General features: G+C 47.5%; 2 protein-coding genes across 2 annotated transcripts in view; both read left to right on the forward strand.

Moving 5' to 3' along the window:
* Positions 1–942: 942 nt before the first annotated feature.
* tlr9 (toll-like receptor 9) lies at positions 943–5144 on the forward strand (the record flags this gene model as incomplete). Its single annotated transcript, XM_084436016.1, has 3 exons — positions 943–975; positions 1141–4119; positions 4938–5144. 3 exons carry the CDS (start codon positions 943–945, stop codon positions 5142–5144), a joined length of 3219 nt encoding a protein of 1072 aa, XP_084292142.1.
* Positions 5145–13219: 8075 nt separating this feature from the next.
* Positions 13220–21520, forward strand: part of LOC311307218 (ERC protein 2) — a gene marked incomplete at both ends in the record, with an annotated part of 242748 nt that continues 234447 nt past the window's right edge. Inside the window, 2 exons of the mRNA XM_084436017.1 lie at positions 13220–13957; positions 17824–18498. Coding sequence (XP_084292143.1) covers positions 13220–13957; positions 17824–18498 — 1413 coding nt within the window. The remainder of the gene's footprint in view (positions 13958–17823; positions 18499–21520) is intronic.

Genomic DNA, 21520 nt, shown 5'->3' on the forward strand with positions numbered 1-21520 from the left:
GTTATAATTGCCTGTGGGTTGGGGAGAACCTACTGTACTAAGGTAATGTATGTGGTACAACCTTGGTAGATTACAGTAGATTCCCCACCAATGAATCACTTTCACTTTAATCACATGCTGAACATCTGCCTCTTGAATAATTCCCACGTTTCACTTCTCTTTATCGTCATTCTGTCTTGTAATACTCTATATGTGTTACTCAATCTCAGAAATTTTGTTGGACTGCTCGTCAAGGTTTTCTCTCATACATGGGTGTCAATCTGTTTAAGCATTACTGTTGGTAGGTAGTTTATTCAGAGGATATAAAAGCACAGGATTCATACTATTTGAACAAAACCTGATTCGGATTGGTCTCGGGTTGGAATCTAAAATGGTAAGTAGTGTATTTGAGATTTTAATTTTTGTTAAACCCTTTGGGTTTGCTTTGTGCTCCTCTAAAATATGTTTCAACGTTTCCATTTTCAAAGTAAATCACATCATTCTCTTTGCCTACTATAATGTTGCTTAAGGGAAAGGTTTACTTTGAGCAACATCTATCTTGACTCTTCACACCCTGGTAATTATCCAGGCAGACTAATCCACATTGGTGAAGCTTCAAGTGTAAATTGGAAATGTTGTGCAATGCTTATTGAAATGGCCAATGAATGTGTCACTACAACTACTCAAAATCGGTGTTCATACAAATACAGGAAAGGGTGTAGGAGTGAGTAAAACGTTGGGTGGGATGTTTCACCCTCGTGAAGACTTATTATTTCTCTGAGGCTCACCCATTGCAGCTAAAGCTCTGCAGTAAGTAACTTTACTTTGTGCTAGCTATTAACTAGCACTGAGGGACAATTCAGTCTGCCAGGATAAATCCAGTCAGCTATACTGTGCGTCTTGGTACCCATAAGGCCACAACTGAAAAGATGACGTCTCTGACAACTTCTTCCTTCATGCGCAATGGCTCCTGTGTTGCTGATTGAATCTCAGCAGGTGCTCACGCTTTGAACCAGGTGTTGCCACGCCGCCAATGGTTTTTTTTCCCCAACACTTTGTAGGTGAATATGTTGTTGAATTAGGTAGTTTTAACAGTACCACATTATTAAAACACATGATCTCTGTTCAGTGTCTCATGTTTTTTTTTTTTTGTGTTCACAGGTCATGGAATACATTCTCATCTGTCTTTGCCAACTTTTACCTATGGTTAGAAGCATGAATCCAATGTTCTTTCCTTGTGACAATGACTTGGATGCGATCCATGTGGACTGCTCAGGGAGAGCCCTCGCTCAGGTTCCTCTGATCGAGTCCGTCTTCGTGACGTCATTGGATCTGAGTCACAACAAGATCCAGCTCGTTGGGAGGGAAGCCTTCTCTGGTGTTCCAAAACTGCAGACTCTGGACATGATGTCGAACTGTCTCCCAGGTTATCTACGGGATTTGGTGGCTCCCTTGTGTCAGATGGAGATCCACAAGGATTCTTTATGGAACCTTCATGAACTCCACACGCTCCGTCTCTCAGGAAACAGCCTCTCCTCTCTCCCCCGGCTCCCTCGCAATCTGACCCTTCTGGATCTGGAATTCAACCGTCTCCTCAACATCATTAAACCCTTAGGAACTCCATGGCTCCAACAGCTGCTCCTTGGTAAGAACTGCTACTATGCCAATCCCTGCCACCAGGCCTTCTACATCCATGAGCGTGTTTTCAAGGAGCTCTCTAAACTCCAAAACCTTACTCTTGGGCACAACAACATGACATCCATCCCTGCAGGCTTGCCACCCACACTGCTCAGCCTGGACCTGAGGGAGAACCAGATCACTGAGGTTGCCAGCTTGGCCTTCGCTAACCTAACCAAACTTCGCTACCTGGTTCTGGAGTGGAACTGCCAGCGATGTGATCACGCGGCACAGCCCTGTTTCCCCTGCCCCCAGAATGCCTCCCTGTACCTACATCCAGACTCTCTCTACGCCAGGAACAGCTCACTCACCTACCTCAGCCTGAGGGGAAACTCCTTACGAACATTCCCTGAGGGCCTCTTCGTCCCCTTGAGACAACTGAAGAGACTGGACCTCTCTGACAACTTCCTGGCCTACACCATGCGCAATAGCTCCTTCTTCAAAGAGCTACGGGGTTTAACCTGGTTGAGCCTCATTTATAACTACGAACCACTGAGGGCATTGCCTGACTTGATGTTGTCACCCTATTTGGAGCAGATCACTGACTTAAGATATCTTCTCCTTAGTGGGAACTTTTTTCTCAAACTTTCTAGTACAAGCCTGGACACTCTGGCTAAGCTACGGCATCTTGAGGTCCTAGAGCTACGAATGAATTTCATTGCCTCCTGCAACTTAAGCGCTGTTGGACAGTTACCATCCCTGAAAAAGGTAGACCTCTCCCAGAATCTTCTGAACTTCCTCCCAAAATGTTCCACCCAGTCCTCTGTGTATCAGTTACCTCTGAGCATTCAGAACCAGCACAGCTCCACCAGACCTGACCAGAACTTGCCTCTCACACAGAGGGATGGAACAGAGCTATGGGATCCTCCAGGTCCAAGCTCCACCACCAAGACAGCACCAGACATGGACGAAATATCGGAGGATGATATCTTTCAGATCCGAACTATGTGGTATTTCAAAAATCATTACTGCAATAAATCAGTACTGCAATTTGACCTTTCACAAAACGACATCCCCTCCCTCATGGGTAGCATATTCAAAGGCATGGAGAAGGTAGTCTGTTTGGACCTGTCCTATAACTACATGAGTCAGGCCTTAAATGGAAGTCAGTTTGTACATTTGGACAAACTTGTGTACCTCAACATGGCCCACAACAGAATTGATTTTTATTACAATGAGGCCTTCCAGGAGCTGAAGGCCACTCTAAAAGCCCTGGACCTAAGCTACAATGAGTTTCACTTCCTGATGAAGGGCATGGGCCACCGCTTTGAGTTCATTCATCATCTTTCCAGATTAGAAGTGCTAAGCCTGGCTGATAACGGTATTGGGATGCGAATCGATCAAAGGCTTAAAAGCACCTCCATTAAATTCCTTTATTTCGCCGGGAACAATCTGGACATCATGTGGGACTCTGGAGGAGACAATTATTTGAATTTCTTCCAATATCTCACCAAACTGTTCTACCTGGACATCTCCAGAAACCATCTGAGGTCCATCTCACCAGAGGCTCTCTGTAATTTGCCACAAAGTCTGGCAGCCCTGCAGGTCAGTGAGAACTCTCTGAAATACTTCCCATGGGAGAACATCACGGCACTCCCTCAGCTACGGCACCTCAACCTCAGTGGAAACCATCTCTCCAGCTTGCCTAATCAAGTCATAGATTTTCAACTAAACTTTACCCTCTTGGACCTCAGTCACAACCAGATTAGCCAGCTTCCCGAAGCCTTCTTCAGCAGAGCACTGGGCTTGCGTTATCTTTACCTCAGCTACAACAGGCTGAAGCAGCTGGAGCAGCAGACCTTGCCTGCACCGCTGAAGGCGGGTAGCGCCCTGCAGACACTCACTCTTCATGGGAATCCCTTCACCTGCTCCTGCGACACATCCTGGTTCGCCGACTACCTGCGAAACAGCACTGTGCTCATCCCCCACCTCACCACGTATGTAGACTGTGAATTCCCTGAGTCCATGCAGGGACAGAGCTTGCTCACTGTGGACCGCCGCTCCTGCCAGGACATCTTCGGGAGCCTAGCCTTCCTCTCCACCTTCTTCCTGGTGGCAGCGCTCACGGTCCTGCCCCTCCTGAGGCACCTCTACGGCTGGGACCTGTGGTACTGCTTCCAAGTGATGTGGGCGGGACACAAAGGCTACTTGCAGCTGCCCGGCAGCGATACTCACAACCACTATGATGCCTTTGTAGTGTTTGACACTGGGAACAAAGCAGTGAGGGATTGGATTTACAACGAGTTGACTGTCCACCTGGAGAACACAGGTCGGAGGAGGTTCTGCCTCTGCCTGGAAGAGAGGGACTGGGTTCCAGGCTTGTCCTGCATTGAGAACCTGCATAATGCGGTATACAGCAGCGTGAAAACTGTGTTTGTGCTAACTAGTGGTGGTGGGTCGAGTGTGAATGGTACCATCCGCCAGGCGTTCTTCATGGTTCAGCAGAGGCTTCTGGATGAGAAGGTTTGGGAGCTCTTTCATATCTCCTATAGCTACATTTAATTCACTAGTGTGCTTGCTGAAAGAAAGACCTATTGAGCTTGCTTGCATAATCTAGCAGCTGCTTCTTTTTCTGCCACATTCTGTCTCAGTGCAACTGCTCTTAAATACTTTGTGCTAAAAATATAAATCTTATGTAAATGTAAATCTGCACTTTCTAACAAACTGCTACAGTAGCTAGCATCTATCCATGAATCCATCCCTCTTTACTCACTCGCTTTCAATTTCTGTTCAAGCAGTTACATACTGTTGCTCTAAAGATGGATTGTTTAAGCTGTCTTATCTGCTTCTCCTTCACCTCACTACGTTCAACCCCCCCCCTCTTGCTGTCTATCCATATACACATCTATCACTCTCACCCTCCCTCATGTTCTGTCTCTATCTATCTATCTATCTATCTATCTATCCGTCTGTCTGTCTGTCTGTCTGTCTGTCTAAACATGAAATTATCTATCATCAGTTCCAACAATCGCTTGAGTAGTGTAGCCCATATTCTGTTCTTACTGAGCTTCACGATAGACATGTCTGCTGCTGAGTCTCTCCCATTCATATGTTGTTCTCTATCTATCTGTCCATCTGTAACCTTTAATACCATCCCACATCTACTATTTCTACTTTTCAAGACTATTTCCATTAAAGCTGTTTAAACAAAATATTTACACGGCTTTCAGCAAAAACAATGTACCCTTCCTATTTATGTTTGTGGTGTTGCTACAGTACTTGTAGTTGGCTTGTGTGATCATATTATCTATAATCAATAATATATGTTTTATTGCTTAAAGGTGGATGTGACAGTGCTGGTTCTCCTGGATGAAGTGTTTCCCAAGATGAAGTACCTGCAGCTGAGGAAGAGGCTGTGCCGCAAGTCGGTGTTGTCCTGGCCCAGGAACCCCCGCGCTCAGCTGCTGTTCTGGGCCCACATGCAAGCAGCGCTGTCCTCAGACAACCTGCGCTCCTACGACAGTAACATGAGTGAGAGCTTCATGTAGCCCACTCATTCGTTAAACAGACTTTTCAGAAGATTTCATACAGCCAGCCAATCCATCTATCTATGTGACAGTCTATGGCAGCGTCTCCACCCTTACACAATTCGGAAGGTGCAAGACAGGTCTGCGACACCCCAGCCAGACATAAAAACACAGTGTGTTTATGTGAGATAGATTGGCCATGAGACACACACTTCTCAGTAGGAAGTGTGCCTGTCGTACTTTTTCTGTGAAACCGAGGAGCCATCACAGCTGTAGGAGTTCCTCATTGGATAGATATAGCAGTTCTAAAATTGTTCAAATCTAGTTTGTGTGAGAGTGAATGCAGAGATCGTGGCTGGTGCCAAAAGTTGGGGTGTCTGTGTTGTGATTGGTGAACAAGAGGAGGAGGAGAGCTGCTTACTGACACTGCATTCATGTGGTGTCGGAATAATCGGAAAAATAGTTCCCAACTGGGAAAATTGATGTAGTATGTCCCAATACATAGTATGCTTCATGCAGTATGGCAAAAATACCAGGATGTCCTACTACATCTGGTCATATTTTGCAGTATGCAAGCCAGCACACTTTTCTGGCTATTCTGACCCACAATCCTGTGCTCAGCGGAAATTTAGTCACATGTGCGAGTCGTTTTGATGAATCCCAGCTGGGACGAATGTCGCTTCATGGACTGCGACGGATGTGGTCAAATTTCAAGGTGCAATGATATGACGAAGTAGTATGTCCCAACTGGATGCATACTGCGTGCAAAGTATGTACTTTCTAGGGACAGTTGTAGTACATACTGGTAGTAAAAAGTAGAAGTATGCGATTTGGAATGCAGCCTAGGTTAAATGTTTGGTTGTGGTGGTAATAAACAGTTTATTTTTGGCTCACATGTAATTTCTAAGGTAAGCCATATGGTATTAGGTTGTATACGTTAGTTGCTGTCCACGTAGGTATTGTGATGCTTGTGATGTTGCTGCTGTATGTCTGTGCTGGTGATTGCTCATTGTAGTGTTGCATGTTGTTTCATATACGTGTTGTGATGTGTCAGTGTATGCTGTTTTTTTTTAACTTATATTTAAAGGACAATGCTCGTTTTTGACAACCTGGACCAACCTAGACGTTTGACTCACCGAGATCACTTTGGTGTAGTTCGGAGGCATGTAGAAGAAATGTAAAATCCAGCGCGAGCCAGTATATCTATGTAATGGCGGTGGTGGGGGCACCGAGAATGCAGTTTCTATTATCAATTTATCAATTATCAGTCTCTAGCAATTATCAGACTTTCTCAAAAGTTCTAGTTTTGTCAACATTTTGATCTGAACCATTGTATATGATCATAAGTAACCTTAAAACAGGGCTAAACGTGCATTTTCCCTTAACTACTCCTTTAAATGCTTGCCTGGTTAAATAAAGGTTAAATAAAATAAAAAAGTAGAGTGATCTAGATTAGTTAAAGTTATTCAACAAGTCAGGTAAAGCAATATCTTCATGCTTCAAGGATCATTTGCTTTTTATTGTCATGCAAAAATTAGAAACCGCTACCAGCGGGTTGTTTAAAGAAGTGTGAAGTGTTCTATCAACCTTTATTCAGATGGCTCTTCTGCTGTTTTAAATGGCTCTATTGTACACGGTGGAGCAAGCAGCAGAATATAGCCTGTTAAAACAGAAGAGACTCATCACAGACTGTTTAATGATTTCAATAAGTATGCATTTTTAGTAATTTAGCAGACACTTTTATCCAAAGAAAAGTACATTTGTCTAGAGTAAGTAAACTGACTGCATTAGGCCTATATATGTTATGTTATCTAGTAGCCTACAGTTTCATATTAATTGCCCACAAATGCTTTGCCAACACAGTGTTCTGTTTTGCCATGCTGATAAAACCATTTGAATTTGAGTCCTCAGACATACAGTGCACTGGAGCCCTTTTCCAATGCAGTGTGGTTTCTTTCTCGCTTCCTTTGAGAAATCATTGATTTAACGTCTTTAACGATTTTGGTAATAACTACTAGTGTATAAGTGTAACTGAGTGAAACTTGTAGCTGGTAAAACTCACTTCTCAAAGGACCGCTGACAGTTCCTCCAAGAGAGACGTCCCTATTGGCGTAACTGTCTGCATGTCCTAATCCCGGGTTCTAACCCCGCCCTGGATATGCCGAAAAGCTTGCTGCAGTATGATGTTATAGATCAGAGATGACCTGGACAGAGAAATGATCTGCATAATAAAACAATGGACTTTGGGGGCTAGATACTTCTAAGTAGACGCGCATACACCACAACAAGCTCTCTCGGTGGTGGCTGGTACAGCAGCACATACTTTAGCTCAGGAGGTAGAGGGGCAGGCTGGGGATCACAAGGCCCTCCGGTTCGATCCCAGCTCCTGGAGTGTGCCGAAGTGTCCTTGAGCAAGACAGTACTGGGTACTACGCCACCGTACAGCCCACATGCCGCCTCTCAGCAAGAAGGTCTCTGGGCCTTTCTGTGTGGTGTTTGCATGTTCTCCCCATGTTCGCAAGGGTTTCCTCCCTAAGAACCCAATATGAAAACCAGGCCAGGTCCAGCCTGGCTTATGTGTGTGGCTGGCTTGTTTCTGTTCAGGACTGGTAGGACAGAAGCTAGTCATGCCACTGAAATAGCTGTGAATATTAAATTACATGAAATTATGTCTGATAAATTATGGAATCTCTCCCGTACTTCCAAAAAAAGGGGAAAGGAGAGTGAAAGGAGGAAGGGAGAGGGATAGAAAGGCCAAAAGTAAACATAGGAATAGTGCTTATATAATAATGCTTTCACCGCTACTCTACTTGTGTAGTGGAGATCGGCAAATTGATTTTGGTGTCCTTCTTTATTTTGGTGTGCTGGGACTACTGCCTCTTGTGGTGCCAACAGAGAGATGCAGGTCAACAATCAACGGAGTAAGGGAGGGAGGGAGTGACAACCTGACAAACACTATGGTGCGCTGGCTTACAGCCACTCACAAACAAGCAGAAGAACAGCGGCTCTTTAGTCCAGTCCCTGACCAGGATTTGGACTGAGCACTTGGACTTGGTCACCGGGCGCCCCTGGCTGCCCACTGCTCCTAGCTGCTGGAGGAGGACGGCTGGGATGGGTTAAATGCAAGGATGAAATTCCAGCTCATTCCAATTCCTGCTCATTTCACTGTGTATTTGTGTCGATCACCGTGTGGCAAATAAAATACCCTTGATGTCCCGAATTATTATTATAGCAGCTTCTTTGTAGTTCAGGGCTCGCCTGCATGGTCATTGTCTGCATAGTCATTGTCTGCAGGCCTACCAGAAACTCCACAGCCACACTCGACCAATAGGACGGCGTACAGCTCTGTGCACTTTGCTGTCCTCGGCTCTGCCCAACTGATACGGGCCTACCCTGCCCTGTATGAGCGCACAGCTGGAACTGTCTATCATTCTTGTTTGTGCACGGGAGCATCTCCAACCGTCGCGGTCCCTTTAACTGTTCCCGCGGCAACACGCGGGTAGTGAGCAGAGAGAGAGTGAGCGCGCGCCTGTGGGACAGGTCAAGAGAACAGAGTGACGGAGCTCGCGCTGCCGCGGTCACGAGCTGGGCTCCGGTGATGGAAAGGAGACGGCCTGACTGCCAGGTGAGTACAGAGCAGGTGGTTTTACGCACACCTACATAGTGATTCTAGTCAGCAATTACTTTGCCTTTTGAACGTGCTGAACTACTATATCAGTTTTTGATGGAGCGGCTTAATTCTTATGTAATGTAGAAATACATGTAGTAGGCTACACGTTTGGAGCAGACTAATCCTCCCGTGGCCGGAGAGTTGCGGTAACGGGGGGTTGGTCACGGGCTGGGTCGGCAGCGTCCCGCGCCTTCAGTTCCTCTACTGGTAACATGGGGCCTAGCCTATATGAAGCAGAGGAACCTGGGTGTGGAAATTAAAAAGGAAATACAGCAAACATCTAGTTTGTTATAGCTGCTGTATGGGGAATTCTCCATTGTTCTGGTGGAGAAAGTGAGTGTCTGAGTTGACATTAGCTTATTGTCCTGTGGAGAGACCGTGAGCGTCGTTTCATCAAAACAGTTTGCTGAATTGGAAACCGTGCCGGACTCATGGAACTATAGAGCGTAGACGATTCGCGAGAAATTGTGCCCAACTAGTTGCTGCCCGTTTTGTGATTTCAAAAGATGTCAAATGATTCACCAAGGTTTGTTGATTATAGCTGTTATCACTTTACATGTTTGATATTCAGAGACGATTTCCTCCTGTTTTTTACATACCCTATTGATTGATATCGATAGTTCTCGACTTGGGATTGTCCAAATGAAAAGAATAACAGCAGCTTCTGGGTCGAGTTCTATCACATCACATCCCTGCTCGGACGGACGGAATGACAGCTCGTGTGACTGACACAGCTTTAACCAATCGTCCAGCTGTGGCCCCGGGTTGCGACTCAAACATCCAATCCATTTAGATATGAGGAGGGATTAAGGAATGGATTTATCCTACATCCGTTTTTGCGACTTGTCCCCATAGACTCCATATATGCAGTTGTCAATTGCATTCTGGACCTCACAGGCTCCGTCTGGTCCTAAGCCAGGACATGCAGTAGGGACCCCGTCGGAAAGTATGAAAGTCAACAACATTCTGAGGAAGATGTCATGCCTATCATTTTCATTTCCCCAGAATAGTCTATTATTGCAGCCTATCATGTGCTTGATAGCTTTGCAGTGTTTGAATAGGTCTGCAGACTCAGAGGCTGCATAGTGTAGGCCTAGCCTATAATCTTATTTTAAAAGGTTCTGTTCTTTCAACTTGGTTGATTCCTCAGGCATAAGACATTACATTACTGTCATTTAGCTGACACTTTTATCCAAAGCGACTTACAATAATTGCATTTACTACTACTTGCCAGAAATCACAAGTGCATCTAATTTCTAAAACAAGTGACTAAGAGCATAATCTAGTGCTGAAGGCAAAGTGAAGAATAGTAAACTAAAAATACAATAGTTGCTTATAAGAGGGAGGATCGTGGTAGTACTACTTGAAGAGATGAGTTTTGAGCCTGCTGTGACTCTGCTGTCCTGACGTCAGTGGGCAGTTCGTTCCATCACTGCGGGGCCAGGACAGAGAAGAACCGTGACCATGTCGATCGACCGCAGGGGCCTCGGAGTGACGGGGCAACCAGTCGCACCGAGGTAGCAGAGCGTATCGGTCGGGACGGAGTAGGGTTTGACCATGGCCTGGAGGTAGGAGGGGGGTGTTCCTTTCATTGCCCTGTAGGCTAGCGCCAGAGTTTTAAACTGGATGTGAGCCGCTACAGGGAGCCAGTGTAGGGAACGGAGAAGGGAAGTTGTGTGGGAGAAGTTGGGGTGGTTGAACACCAGGCGAGCAGCAGCAGCTTTCTGGACAAGTTCCAGGGGTTTAAGGATTGACAGTGGATCATTGGGCAGTGTTGATAGAGCGCTCTCGATGGTGCTGACCCCCCCCCCCCCCCCCCTTCCTCTCTTTTGTCTACCGGCTAAGGACATTTATAAAGCAATAAATAACATTAAATTACATTTTCAGAGTAAGAGAGGCTAAAGGGAGGGGGGTAGGAAAAGGATACGGACCCGGGTTAGGGTGAGGGGAAGGGGATCTGGGCCCAGGACTGGTGTATGTCTGTGTGTGTGTGAGTGTACCTGGGTCCAGGTAGAGGCAGGGGTCAGGGGTAGGGTGGGGGTAGGAAAAGGATACGGACCCAGGTTAGGGTGAGGGGAAGGGGGTACTGGGCCCAGGCCTAAAGCCGGAAGTGGACTGGTGTATGTCTGTGTGTACGTGTGTGTGTGTTAACTAATTGCTACGACATCCACAGCAGACACAGGGGTATCTATCGGACTCAGGGTGGTCTGCTGGTGACAGTGGGGCATCCACTGGACCTGGTTAGAAGATAGGAGGGAGAGAGAGGCACTAGGGAGAGGGGAGGCAGAACAGGGTTAGTAGCACACAGAACCATATATAGAGCAATAAATTACATCAAGTTACATTTTCAGAGCAAGAAAGGCTAAGAGCATCATGGGAGAGGTATGGCAAACACTGGTGTGTGTCTGTGTGTGTGTGCGTGCCTGGGCCCAGATAGAGGCAGGGGTTGGGGTAGGGTGGGGGTAGGAAAAGGATACGGACCCGGGGTAGGGTGAGGGGGAGGGGATCCGAGCCCAGGACTGGTGTATGTCTGTGTGGGACTGTCCGATATATCCGACTGTCCAGGACTGTCTGATATATCGGACACCCAACGGAATGCATGGCCTGATGGTTGTGGATGACGAAACAGGGACATGGCTCCTGGAGGTGTGCCTGGATATATAGCCCAGGTGACCCCCTCACCCAGGCTTGGGGTGGTAAAAGGATAGCCCCTCGGCTCCGAGCCTGGGAGGAGAGGACAACTACACCAAACCCATACGACGATGATGAAGGACCTGCACGCCTCCAGGGCCCTAAAACAGGCCTGAAAGAGAGAGAGAGACTGCTACAATCTCTTTGAATCACTCCCCTCTGGCAAGAAGCTGCGGTCCATCAGGGCCAAGACCTAGTGCCACAAAAACAGTTTCTTCCCCACGGCCATCATCCTTATCAACAAGGCTTGTGTCCCCCTATGACCCCCCGCCTAACTCTATACCCTTTGCACCACTTGCACATGACTGCTGATTGTACCACAAAGTATCACAATGGCACACATATTGTATATATAAAACATTGTACTGTACATACATCACACTACTCTGCACACACACTGTGTATACTCTTACCACACTTCATTCTGTATATATTGCATATTTTGCATTGCACTGTCCTGTCATGCACCCTGTCTAATGTCGTCTCCAACAGTGTACTGTATGCACCATCGACCTAAACAAATTCCTAGTATCTGTAAGCCCTGGACCAACACCTGATCACTTTGAAACACCTTGCACCTTGCCTATACAATAGAGAACAACAATAGACTCTGTACTACTGTCCACTTGAATCTTAATAATGGTAGTGCCTATATTACTTTGAAACACCTTGCACCTTGCCTATGCAATAGACAACAACAATTGACTCTACTACTGTCTATTTGAATCTTAATAATGGCACCTATATTACGGTCACAGTCACCCATGATCGGACGGAATAAGTAGATGAAGATCAATTTGATAGACTGCTAGACTACAGATAGTAAATTGCCAGATTGGGAACCTTATAATGTCTAGTTGTGTACCTAGGAACTGGAATGAGAAATTGAATTGATTAGTAATGATAAGATATTGTAAGGACAAGCAATAACAATAATTCCAGTGTACCAGTACCTGTACTGGCTATATATGGCAAATACACTTTCTATTGTATTCTATTGTATTCTAGATCTGTAGACCTGCCTGGCTAGACCTGTAGACCGGCCTGTCTAGACCTAGCCTAACCATCCTGATTTTGCGAACTCACTTTCAGTTTGCCTCTGCAGGTCAGTCTGGGTTTCCCCCTATCTCGAATGATTATTTTCTAAATTATGTTTTGACTGGACCAATCAGGGACTGTATTTTGACTGCACCGCAGTAGAATGTAGCCACTGACTGGCAAAGCAGTCTCCGGAAGCAACGAGCAGTGTTAACGTTTAGAATAAATAGCCAGAAGTGCAGTATTGCAGAAATAGACTCAGTACCCGAGGGAGGGTATTGACTCCACTGGTCTGATATTGGCTGTCATATCCCCCCCCCTACTTTCTCTCTCTCTCTCTCTTTCTCTCTCTCTCTCTGTCCTGCTCCTACAGATGTATTTACAATGTCCTCCATTGTGACCAGGATCTCCAGACCACCTCCCAGTGACCCAAGACCAGGCTACATCATCACCCTCACCACCAAAATCACCATCACCATCAACTCAATTAGGCCTGTCACATACTGTAGCTGTTCAACCAGGGAACTTCAACTATGATCAGCTGAAAGCCCAGAAGAAAGCTCTTCTCTGGCCCTAAGCAGTGGGTTCTCACTGATAGTCCTTCCACCAGGGATATGATCTGATTCCCCATTTGTGTCAATCCTTCTTCAGTGTTCCTGTCCGGCCATGTAGCTGACGTGACGGAGCTAGATCCACCATGTACAGCAGCTCTAGGGGCTCTGGGAAAGGTGAGGGCAGCTCATCGCGCTCACCACAGCTACCCAGGTCCGCCAAGCAGGGTCCTCCTCGCAAACTGGTAGGGGCTAGCGGGTCGGGGTCAAAGACGGGTGCAGTAGAGTCTGGGTCAAGTTCAAGATCAGGGCTAGGGCCAGGGTGTGGGTCAAGGTCAAGATCGGAGTCAGGCCCCACAGACGCAGGGGGCAAAACCTTGTCTATGGAGAATGTCCAGTCCTTCAGCGCCGCCTACACCTCGTCTGGGCCCATGTACCTGAGCGACACCCTGGGACCCACAGACCGCTACCCGAGAGGAACCATGACTCTGGGTCGCAACAACAGCCGCAACGCTGGCCGGACCTCTTACACTGACCGCACCCCGACCACGGGCAGCAGCCCCAATATCAACTCCACGAGCCCCTACGGGGAGCACCCCCAGACCGGGGGGCCCTCAGGCCTTCCATGGCAGGCTGGCCGAGGTGCTCCGGGCCTGGGCACGGCTGGAGGGGGAGAGGGGTCCATGCTGGACCTCCAGGCGCAGCTCAGGAACCTGGAGAGAGAGAACCAACTGCTGAGGAGAGAGAGAGATGGGAGGGAGGGGAGAATGGGCGGCTACGCCAGGAGCCCGGAGGGGAAGATAGAGAGGGGTACGAGGAGGGAGGAGGGAGGACTCCCCTCCATACTGAAGGAACAGGTCCGAGCCAACCAGGACCACACCCAGGTGAGGGAACCGCAACCACTAGTCCTTCATCTGTTTACCAATATCACTTTCACCACCCCCAGACCCACAGTGCATTGAGTTTGTGTTGCTGACTCACTGATGAACTACGTGGTGTTAAAGCACTTTGGTTCATCCACCCACAAGCTTTCTTGGAGCCAGAGACACTGGTTGTGTGTTGCCATGGGAACATGCCTTGGGGCTGCAGTTACATAAAACTTGAAGGACATTGATAGTTAGAATGACTATAGTTCTGTTCAGTGCCGATAGTTACAACACCACAGGACTCTGAGGTCAGAGCAGACAGGAGTCGTTTCCCTCAGGCTGCTGGAGAGGCTCTGCAGGACAATGGCCTGCTGCTGACCTTCAGTACTCCGAGTCTGGGTGACCTCAGACAGGTGGAGGGGAGGGCTCTGTATGAGCCTGGGTGACCTCAGACAGGTGGGGGGGAGGGCTCTGTATGAGCCTGGGTGACCTCAGACAGGTGGGGGGGAGGGCTCTGTATGAGCCTGGGTGACCTCAGACAGGTGGGGGGGAGGGCTCTGTATGAGGCATGTGTGAAGGCGAGGAACGTCAGGGCCTAACAGAGGGTTGGATCCCACCAGTGGCAGGGGGTTCTGGGGGGGGGGGGGGGCAGAGCATGGTTCAGGTTGCGGGTGTTGTATAAGGCCCCCATCCCTAAGAGGACAGGGAACTTGCAGTGGAGGGTGCCCTGACCACCAATTGCTTTCTGGCCCGGCTTGACCCAGGGGTGGGGGTGGGGTGCCCATACTGTGGTGAGGCGGAGACAGTGGTACATGTGTTTTCTGCTTGTGCAGATATTTCTTCTATCTGAAGTTACTCATTATTATTATTCCTACATTGTCGTAGTACTGCTGCAAAGTTTTAAGACAGTATTGCACATTTTAAGACAGCATTGCACACACACATGCGCACGCACGCACACACACACACACACACACACACACACACACACACACACACACACACACACACACACACACACACAGAAATATCATCCATTCTGGGTAGTGGCCAACTGGGAGCTTATGTATCCAACATGGGGTCATTCTCTCTCAGGATTAGGAGAGAGCTCCTAAGATTTATTTATACTGGTTGTGAATAAAATTTTATGTTTACGCTTCTATCTATCTAGTCTCTAGATAGGCAGATACTGGTTATTTTTAGGTTAGTAGAACAAAAAGAAATGGAAAATTGTGTAGGTTTAGGGTTAGGGGTTCATGCAGAGTTCTGAATGCACAGAGAGAGATACAGTATGAAGGTCAGCAAGAGGAGAGGGAAGAGGAGGATGTTGAGAAAAATAAATGGAATCATTTTGTCAGAACAATTCTCTACCTGGTTGAGTTTGGTGTGATAGCTAGGCTATGCTATACTATGCTATGCTACTTCAGAGGTTGGTGTTGTCCTAAACTAACATACTGACATCAAATTGTTATGAGCTGGGATTGTAAACAAATACGCCACGAGTGAGAGTAAAAGAAGAAAAAAGGCTTTGCGTTAAGAGGATTATAGTATTAGACTGAAGGTAGGGGGTCGTCTCTAAATGGGTGCATATCGGGGTTACTGGAGCGTTTGTGCAAGTGTATGTGTCTGCAATGTTCTGTACACACTCACACACCTCCAGCCCTCCAGCCCACTGGAAGATCATTAAAATCGAATCATTACTCACTGCTCCAGCCTAATTATTGATCTCTTGACAAGTTTGTCCGTGTCCTCTCTTTCACTATCTATACCATCCTCCTTCATCGCCCCCAGTCCATCCCATAATACACCCTTCATCTCCCCCAGTCCATCCCATAATACACCATCTATACCATCCTCCTTCATCTCCCAGTCCATCCCATAATACACCATCTATACCATCCTCCTTCATCTCCCCCAGTCCATCCCATAATACACCCTTCATATCCCCCAGTCCATCCCATAATACACCCTTCATCTCCCACAGTCCATCCCATAATACACCCTTCATCTCCCACAGTCCATCCCATAATACACCCTTCATATCCCCCAGTCCATCCCATAATACACCCTTCATATCCCCCAGTCCATCCCATAATACACCCTTCATCTCCCCCAGTCCATCTCATAATACACTCTTCATCTCCCCCAGTCCATCCTATAATACACCATCTATACCATCCTCCTTCATCTCCCCCAGTCCATCCCATAATACACCGTTCATCTCCCCCAGTCCATCCTATAATACACCATCTATACCATCCTCCTTCATCTCCCAGTCCATCCCATAATACACCATCTATACCATCCTCCTTCATCTCCCCCAGTCCATCCCATAATACACCATCTTCGTCTTTTCTTCTTCTTTTTCTTCTTCTTCTTCTTCTTCTTCTTCTTCCTTCTCTTTTCTTCTGTCTTCTCTTCCCTCCTCTTCGCTCTGTTCACCACAGAGGAACAACACGTCATGTTCACCAGTATTACTGTTCTATTCACCACAGAGGAACAACACGTCATGTTCACCAGTATTACTGTTCTATTCACCACAGAGGAACAACACGTCATGTTCACCAGCATTACTGTTCTATTCACCACAGAGGAACAACACGTCATGTTCACCAGTATTAGCGTACCAGTGTGACCTCCCCTCATCTAGGAAGTCTAAACCTCAAGTCCTAACCATCTGCCCTTCTGTGTGGTCAGGTGTTAGTGTGTGAGAGTGTATGTATGTCTCCTGTGTGTTTGTGTTTTTGCAACCTTTTGTGTTTGTGTACATCTGCATTTATGCATGTGTGTATGTGTGTGTTAGACATAGAGAGCAGGACTTATTAAGGGTCTTGCAGTTTTGTGTGTGTGTGTGTGTGTTTGTTCTAGTGTTGTGTGTGTGTCGGGTCAGGGGTTCTCTAGTGTTGTGTGTTTTTTCTCCAGTGTTGTGTTTTATCTAGTATTGTGTCTGTGTGTGTGTGTGTGTTCCCCTCCCACGGTCATCTAAAGTTATTTAAGATTCAGTGATTCTAACATCACCTCCCACATCCCACCACTTGCTCTGCAAAGCGTGAGCTGTGAAGTCAGGGAGATGCACCACAGATGGACGACTGTAGAGATGTTCTTCTTCCATGCTTGGTGTGATCATCTATGTACTTGTTGTGCTATTTACACTTTTTTCTAGCATTTGTGTTCAAACATGTTTGTTATGTTTCTATGAGGCCTGTTTATTTGAAAGTTGTGATTCTTTACAGGTATGTCTACCATTCTTTGTTTGAGGTGAAAGTGCCGTCTCTCATAGGCATCTAGCTCTTAATTTGAATGCTCTGCTTTAATCAAATATGCTTCTGCTGTGAATGAAATGAGCTTGTGACAAACAGAATAGCAATGTCCTTCAGTGCACTAAGATCTATCTATGTATCATTTATAAAAGGTTTAGAGTTAGATTTGATAGGCTTAAAAGTAGCCGTTTTAGGTTGATTTGCCTGCTATGTGTGGCTCAAGGTTAAAAAGGCTCAGGTCTGGACATGAAACAGTTTTTTCTTAGAGAGTTTGTGCCACCTAGTGGACATCTACTGTAACTGGATGTATATTCGCCACAGCTTTCGTATTATCTGTTATCTTATATTGGTATTGCATGTTTATGTCTAGTACCTGCGGTCTGTGGAGACCAGGAGAAACACTGTTTTAAACAGCCCTTCTATTCACAGCTCTCTCTCCCTCTCTCTCTCCCTCTTTCTCTCTCTCTTCCCCCTCTCTCTCCCTCTCTCCTTCTCTCCCGCTCTCTCTCCCTCTCTCCTTCTCCCCCCTCTCCCCCCTCCCTCTCCCTCTCACCTTCTCTCTCTCCCTTCTCCCCATGCCATCTTAAATGAGGCTGCATCTTCCTCCTCCTCTTCCTCTCTCAGAAGCTCCAGTCGTGTGTGGCTGACGTCCAGGAGGAGCCGAGCAGCCGTCCGCAGCAGGACGACCCTCACAGAGACTTCCAGGGGGAGCACCAGCAGGACCCCCACAGGGGCGGCCTGAGCCCCGGCCACAGCCCTTCCTCCGGCTCCAGACGCAGCCCCAGCAACCCCCGACACCACCAGCCAGGCACCGTCCAGAGCTCCAGCCCCGGGCTGAGGCCGAGCCCGGCCGACACCCTGTACCGCCCCGGGCCGGCCGGAGCCCGCAGCAGCCCGCCCTGCCAGGTCCCGGGGTGCGATGGCTTCTCCTCGCCCTCGCCGCCGGACCTCACGGAGGAGAACTTCACCCGCCTGCAGGTGGAGCACGAGCGGCAGGCCGGGGAGCTACTCCTCCTGAGGCAGACGCTGGAGGACATGGAGCTGAGGATGAACTCCCAGAGGCAGACGCGGGGAACCAGGTACGAGTCCAGGGATGAGTCCCTCCAGAGGCAGAAGCGGGGGACCAAGGACGAGTCCAGGGATGAGTCCATCCAGAGGGAGACACTGGGGACCAGGGACGAGTCTGTACAGAGACTGCTGGAGGTGCTGCAAGGGGGTCGGGCGCAGAGGTCAGGGGTCATCTCCATGGCTACCGAGGAGCTGGGCCACCTGGAGGAGGAGAACTTGCACCTGCGAGAGGTGTGTGTGTGTGTGTGTCTTTGTGTGTGTATTTTCAGTCAGAGCACCCAGTGTGCACTCTGAGTGCTCCCAGAGCAGTGCTTTGAATTTTCGAACAGGGACGCTCGGAGCGCTCTAAATTTCCGAACGACCACAGACCACTCCGGGAGCGCTGCGAGTGCATTTACGAACGCACCCATAGTAAATAGCTTACTGTGTCATCAGACTCAGAATCTAGAATCTATACTATAGCTTGTAGTATTCTAAGATCAGAATGTGTTTAATATAGCTTTTTTTGTGTGTGTGTGTGTGTGTGTGTGCGTGTGCGTGTGCGTGTGCGTGTGCGTGTGCGTGTGCGTGTGTGCATGTGCGTGTGGGCGTGTGTATGTGTAGACGTGTGTGTGTTGTGCGTGCCTGTGTGTGTGTTTGTTTTTGTTTGTGTGTATGAACTTTGATGCTTGAATTATGACGTGGTACCATGTATTGTCATTCTCACAGGGCGGCTTTAGCTCAGGCGGTAGAGCGGGTTGTCCAATGATCGTAGGGTCTGTGGTTTGAATCCCGCCTCCTCCTATCCATATGTCGAAGTGTCCTTGGGCGAGACACTGAACTAGGGCTGGGCGATATTGACAAAAACATACATTGCAGCTATGCAATTTTTTGCGATATATATTGCAATATATTTTGTTTGTTTAAAACAGAAATAAGCAAACTTGTAAACATACAGGCCTATGTCCTATATGAGGTTAGAACTAAACAGTGATCCTCGCTTCTGCTTACACCGGTAGCCAAGTGTCTTGACTGCGTTCCAAAACGCCAACTAATAATACATCTCTTAGTTTTTGACAGTCATCAAAATTAAAAAGTTGAGCAAAAAGTTTGTAGCATGACATGTTTTGAGTTAACATAGCAGGGGAAAAAGATAAAATCATTGCAGGCCCTTGCGATGTGACTATTGCACATGTGCACATTGCGATGGCGATGCATAAACGATATATTGTGCAGCCCTACACTGAACCCAAAATTGCCCCCAACGAGCAGGCTAGCACCTTGCATGGCAGCTGCTGCCATCGGTGTGCGTGTGAATGGGTGAATGAGAGGCCATTGTAAAGCACTTTGGATAAAAGCGCTATATAAGTGCAGTCCATTTACCATTTCATTCAAAGTGATTTTCCCGTCATGGCTGTTATACTGTGGCTCCCCCTGCTGGATGCAGCCTGAAAATACATTGTCCTTGATATCCCTCATCAGAGTGTGTGTGTGTGTTCAGCTGTGTGTGAGAGCAGAAAGCACCTTCTGCTGTGGTGATTGGCTCAGCAGGTCTTATCAATGGGTCAGATTAACACTCAGTCGAGCTCACAATATGACTGTGTGCGTGCGTGTGTGTGTGTGAGTGTGTGTGTGTGTGTGTGCGCGTGTGCATGTGTGTGTGAAAGAGCGAGTTTGTGTGTATTTGTCAGTTTACATGTAGGATACACCTGAAAAAGATGATAATTTTTGTCTTTCATTCACATAAAACAAGGTTTAACAGAATAGCTGATAGTGAGGCCCCTGTCTCAGGGTGTGTGTGTGTGTGTGTGTGTGTGTGTGTCTGTGTCTCCTTGCTCCTGTCAGGTTTATTTTTAACTCCTCAATCTTCTTATCCTGTAATGTGTCCACCCTGCACTGACGGCATTCTCCTGTTTAAACCTGCGTTTATAGGGCTAATAGAACTGGTTTGTGTTGAGGTGTTGTATGTGTGTATATAAGTGTGTGTGTGTGTGTGTGTGTGTGTGTGTGTGTGTGTGTGCGCGCGCTCTTGGAAGGACATGCCCCCTTACCCCTTGCAGTGGCTGATGGGATATCCACCGTACCAGGTGTTTGGTCACCGTGGAGATTTGTAGGAGGGAGTGTGGGTGCTCGGGCTGATGCTGGGACGCTACCACAGGTGTGTGTGTTTGGTGTGTGTGTGTGTGTGTTTGGTGTGTGTGTGTGTGTGTGTGTGTGGACAGGGTTCTGGCTAGGTGGCAGTGTGTAGAGGAGGGTGAGTACCTGTGCGTTTCCTTCTGGTTTTTAACTGTCTGTCAGCTTAATGGGGAGCGGCTGTGCTACAGTTACATGGTGAGAGGGGGAGGGGGGGTTGGATGAATATGAATATATGATTACTGAGGGGAAAAATGCTAAGATAGGGTCAGGACATTCTGAGCTAGGGTAAGGATATGTTGAGCTAGGGTTAGGGAGGTTAATCTTCCTGATTGAGAAGAATAGGACCCTCTAAGGGTAGAGAGGTGGAGGAGTCTGCCTGCCTGCCTGCCTGCCTGCCTGCCTGTCTGTCTGTCTGTCTGTCTTTCTATCTCTCTTTATCTGTGTGTGTGTGTTTCTGCATACTGTATGTGTGTGTGTGTGTGTGTGTGTGTGTGTGTGTGTTCACGAGCGCGCATGCGTGCGTGTGTGTGTCTGTCTTGAGGACAGACATAAGGCTCACATACCAAGAACATTTATGGTTTGCATTGATATGAACTGTGCTGTAGCAGAGTACTTCTTATGGATGAACTCTACAGTATAACTATTCCAGTAGACCAGTGAAGAGTACAAATGCTTACAGCAGATGCTAACACATAGCATTCACCATGGGGTTGTGTGTGCAGGGAGTATCGCTAGCCTAGACATAATAGAGGCAGTTCTTGTCAAGCCAGAATGCTGTATGGTAATTTAGTCTTCCATCCACTAGTCATGGTTACCAGGGACATAGTTCCACTAGGCATGGTTACCAGGGACATAGTTCCACTAGTCATGGTTACCAGGGACATAGTTCCACTAGGCATGGTTACCAGGGACAGAGTTCCACTAGGCATGGTTACCAGGGACAGAGTTCCACTAGGCATGGTTACCAGGGACAGAGTTCCACTAGGCATGGTTACCAGGGACATAGTTCCATAGTCGGCACAGCACAACTACCTTCCATAGGGTGGAGGGAAAAGATTCTGCAGCTGCTAACAGGGTTGATGTTTAGAGACTCTTTAGCTGCTAACAGGGTGGTGGGTATAGACTTTATCTATCTACC

Source organism: Borostomias antarcticus (genome assembly GCF_949987555.1).
Source record: "Borostomias antarcticus genome assembly, chromosome: 3".
NCBI classification, from domain to species: Eukaryota; Metazoa; Chordata; class Actinopteri; order Stomiiformes; family Stomiidae; genus Borostomias; species Borostomias antarcticus.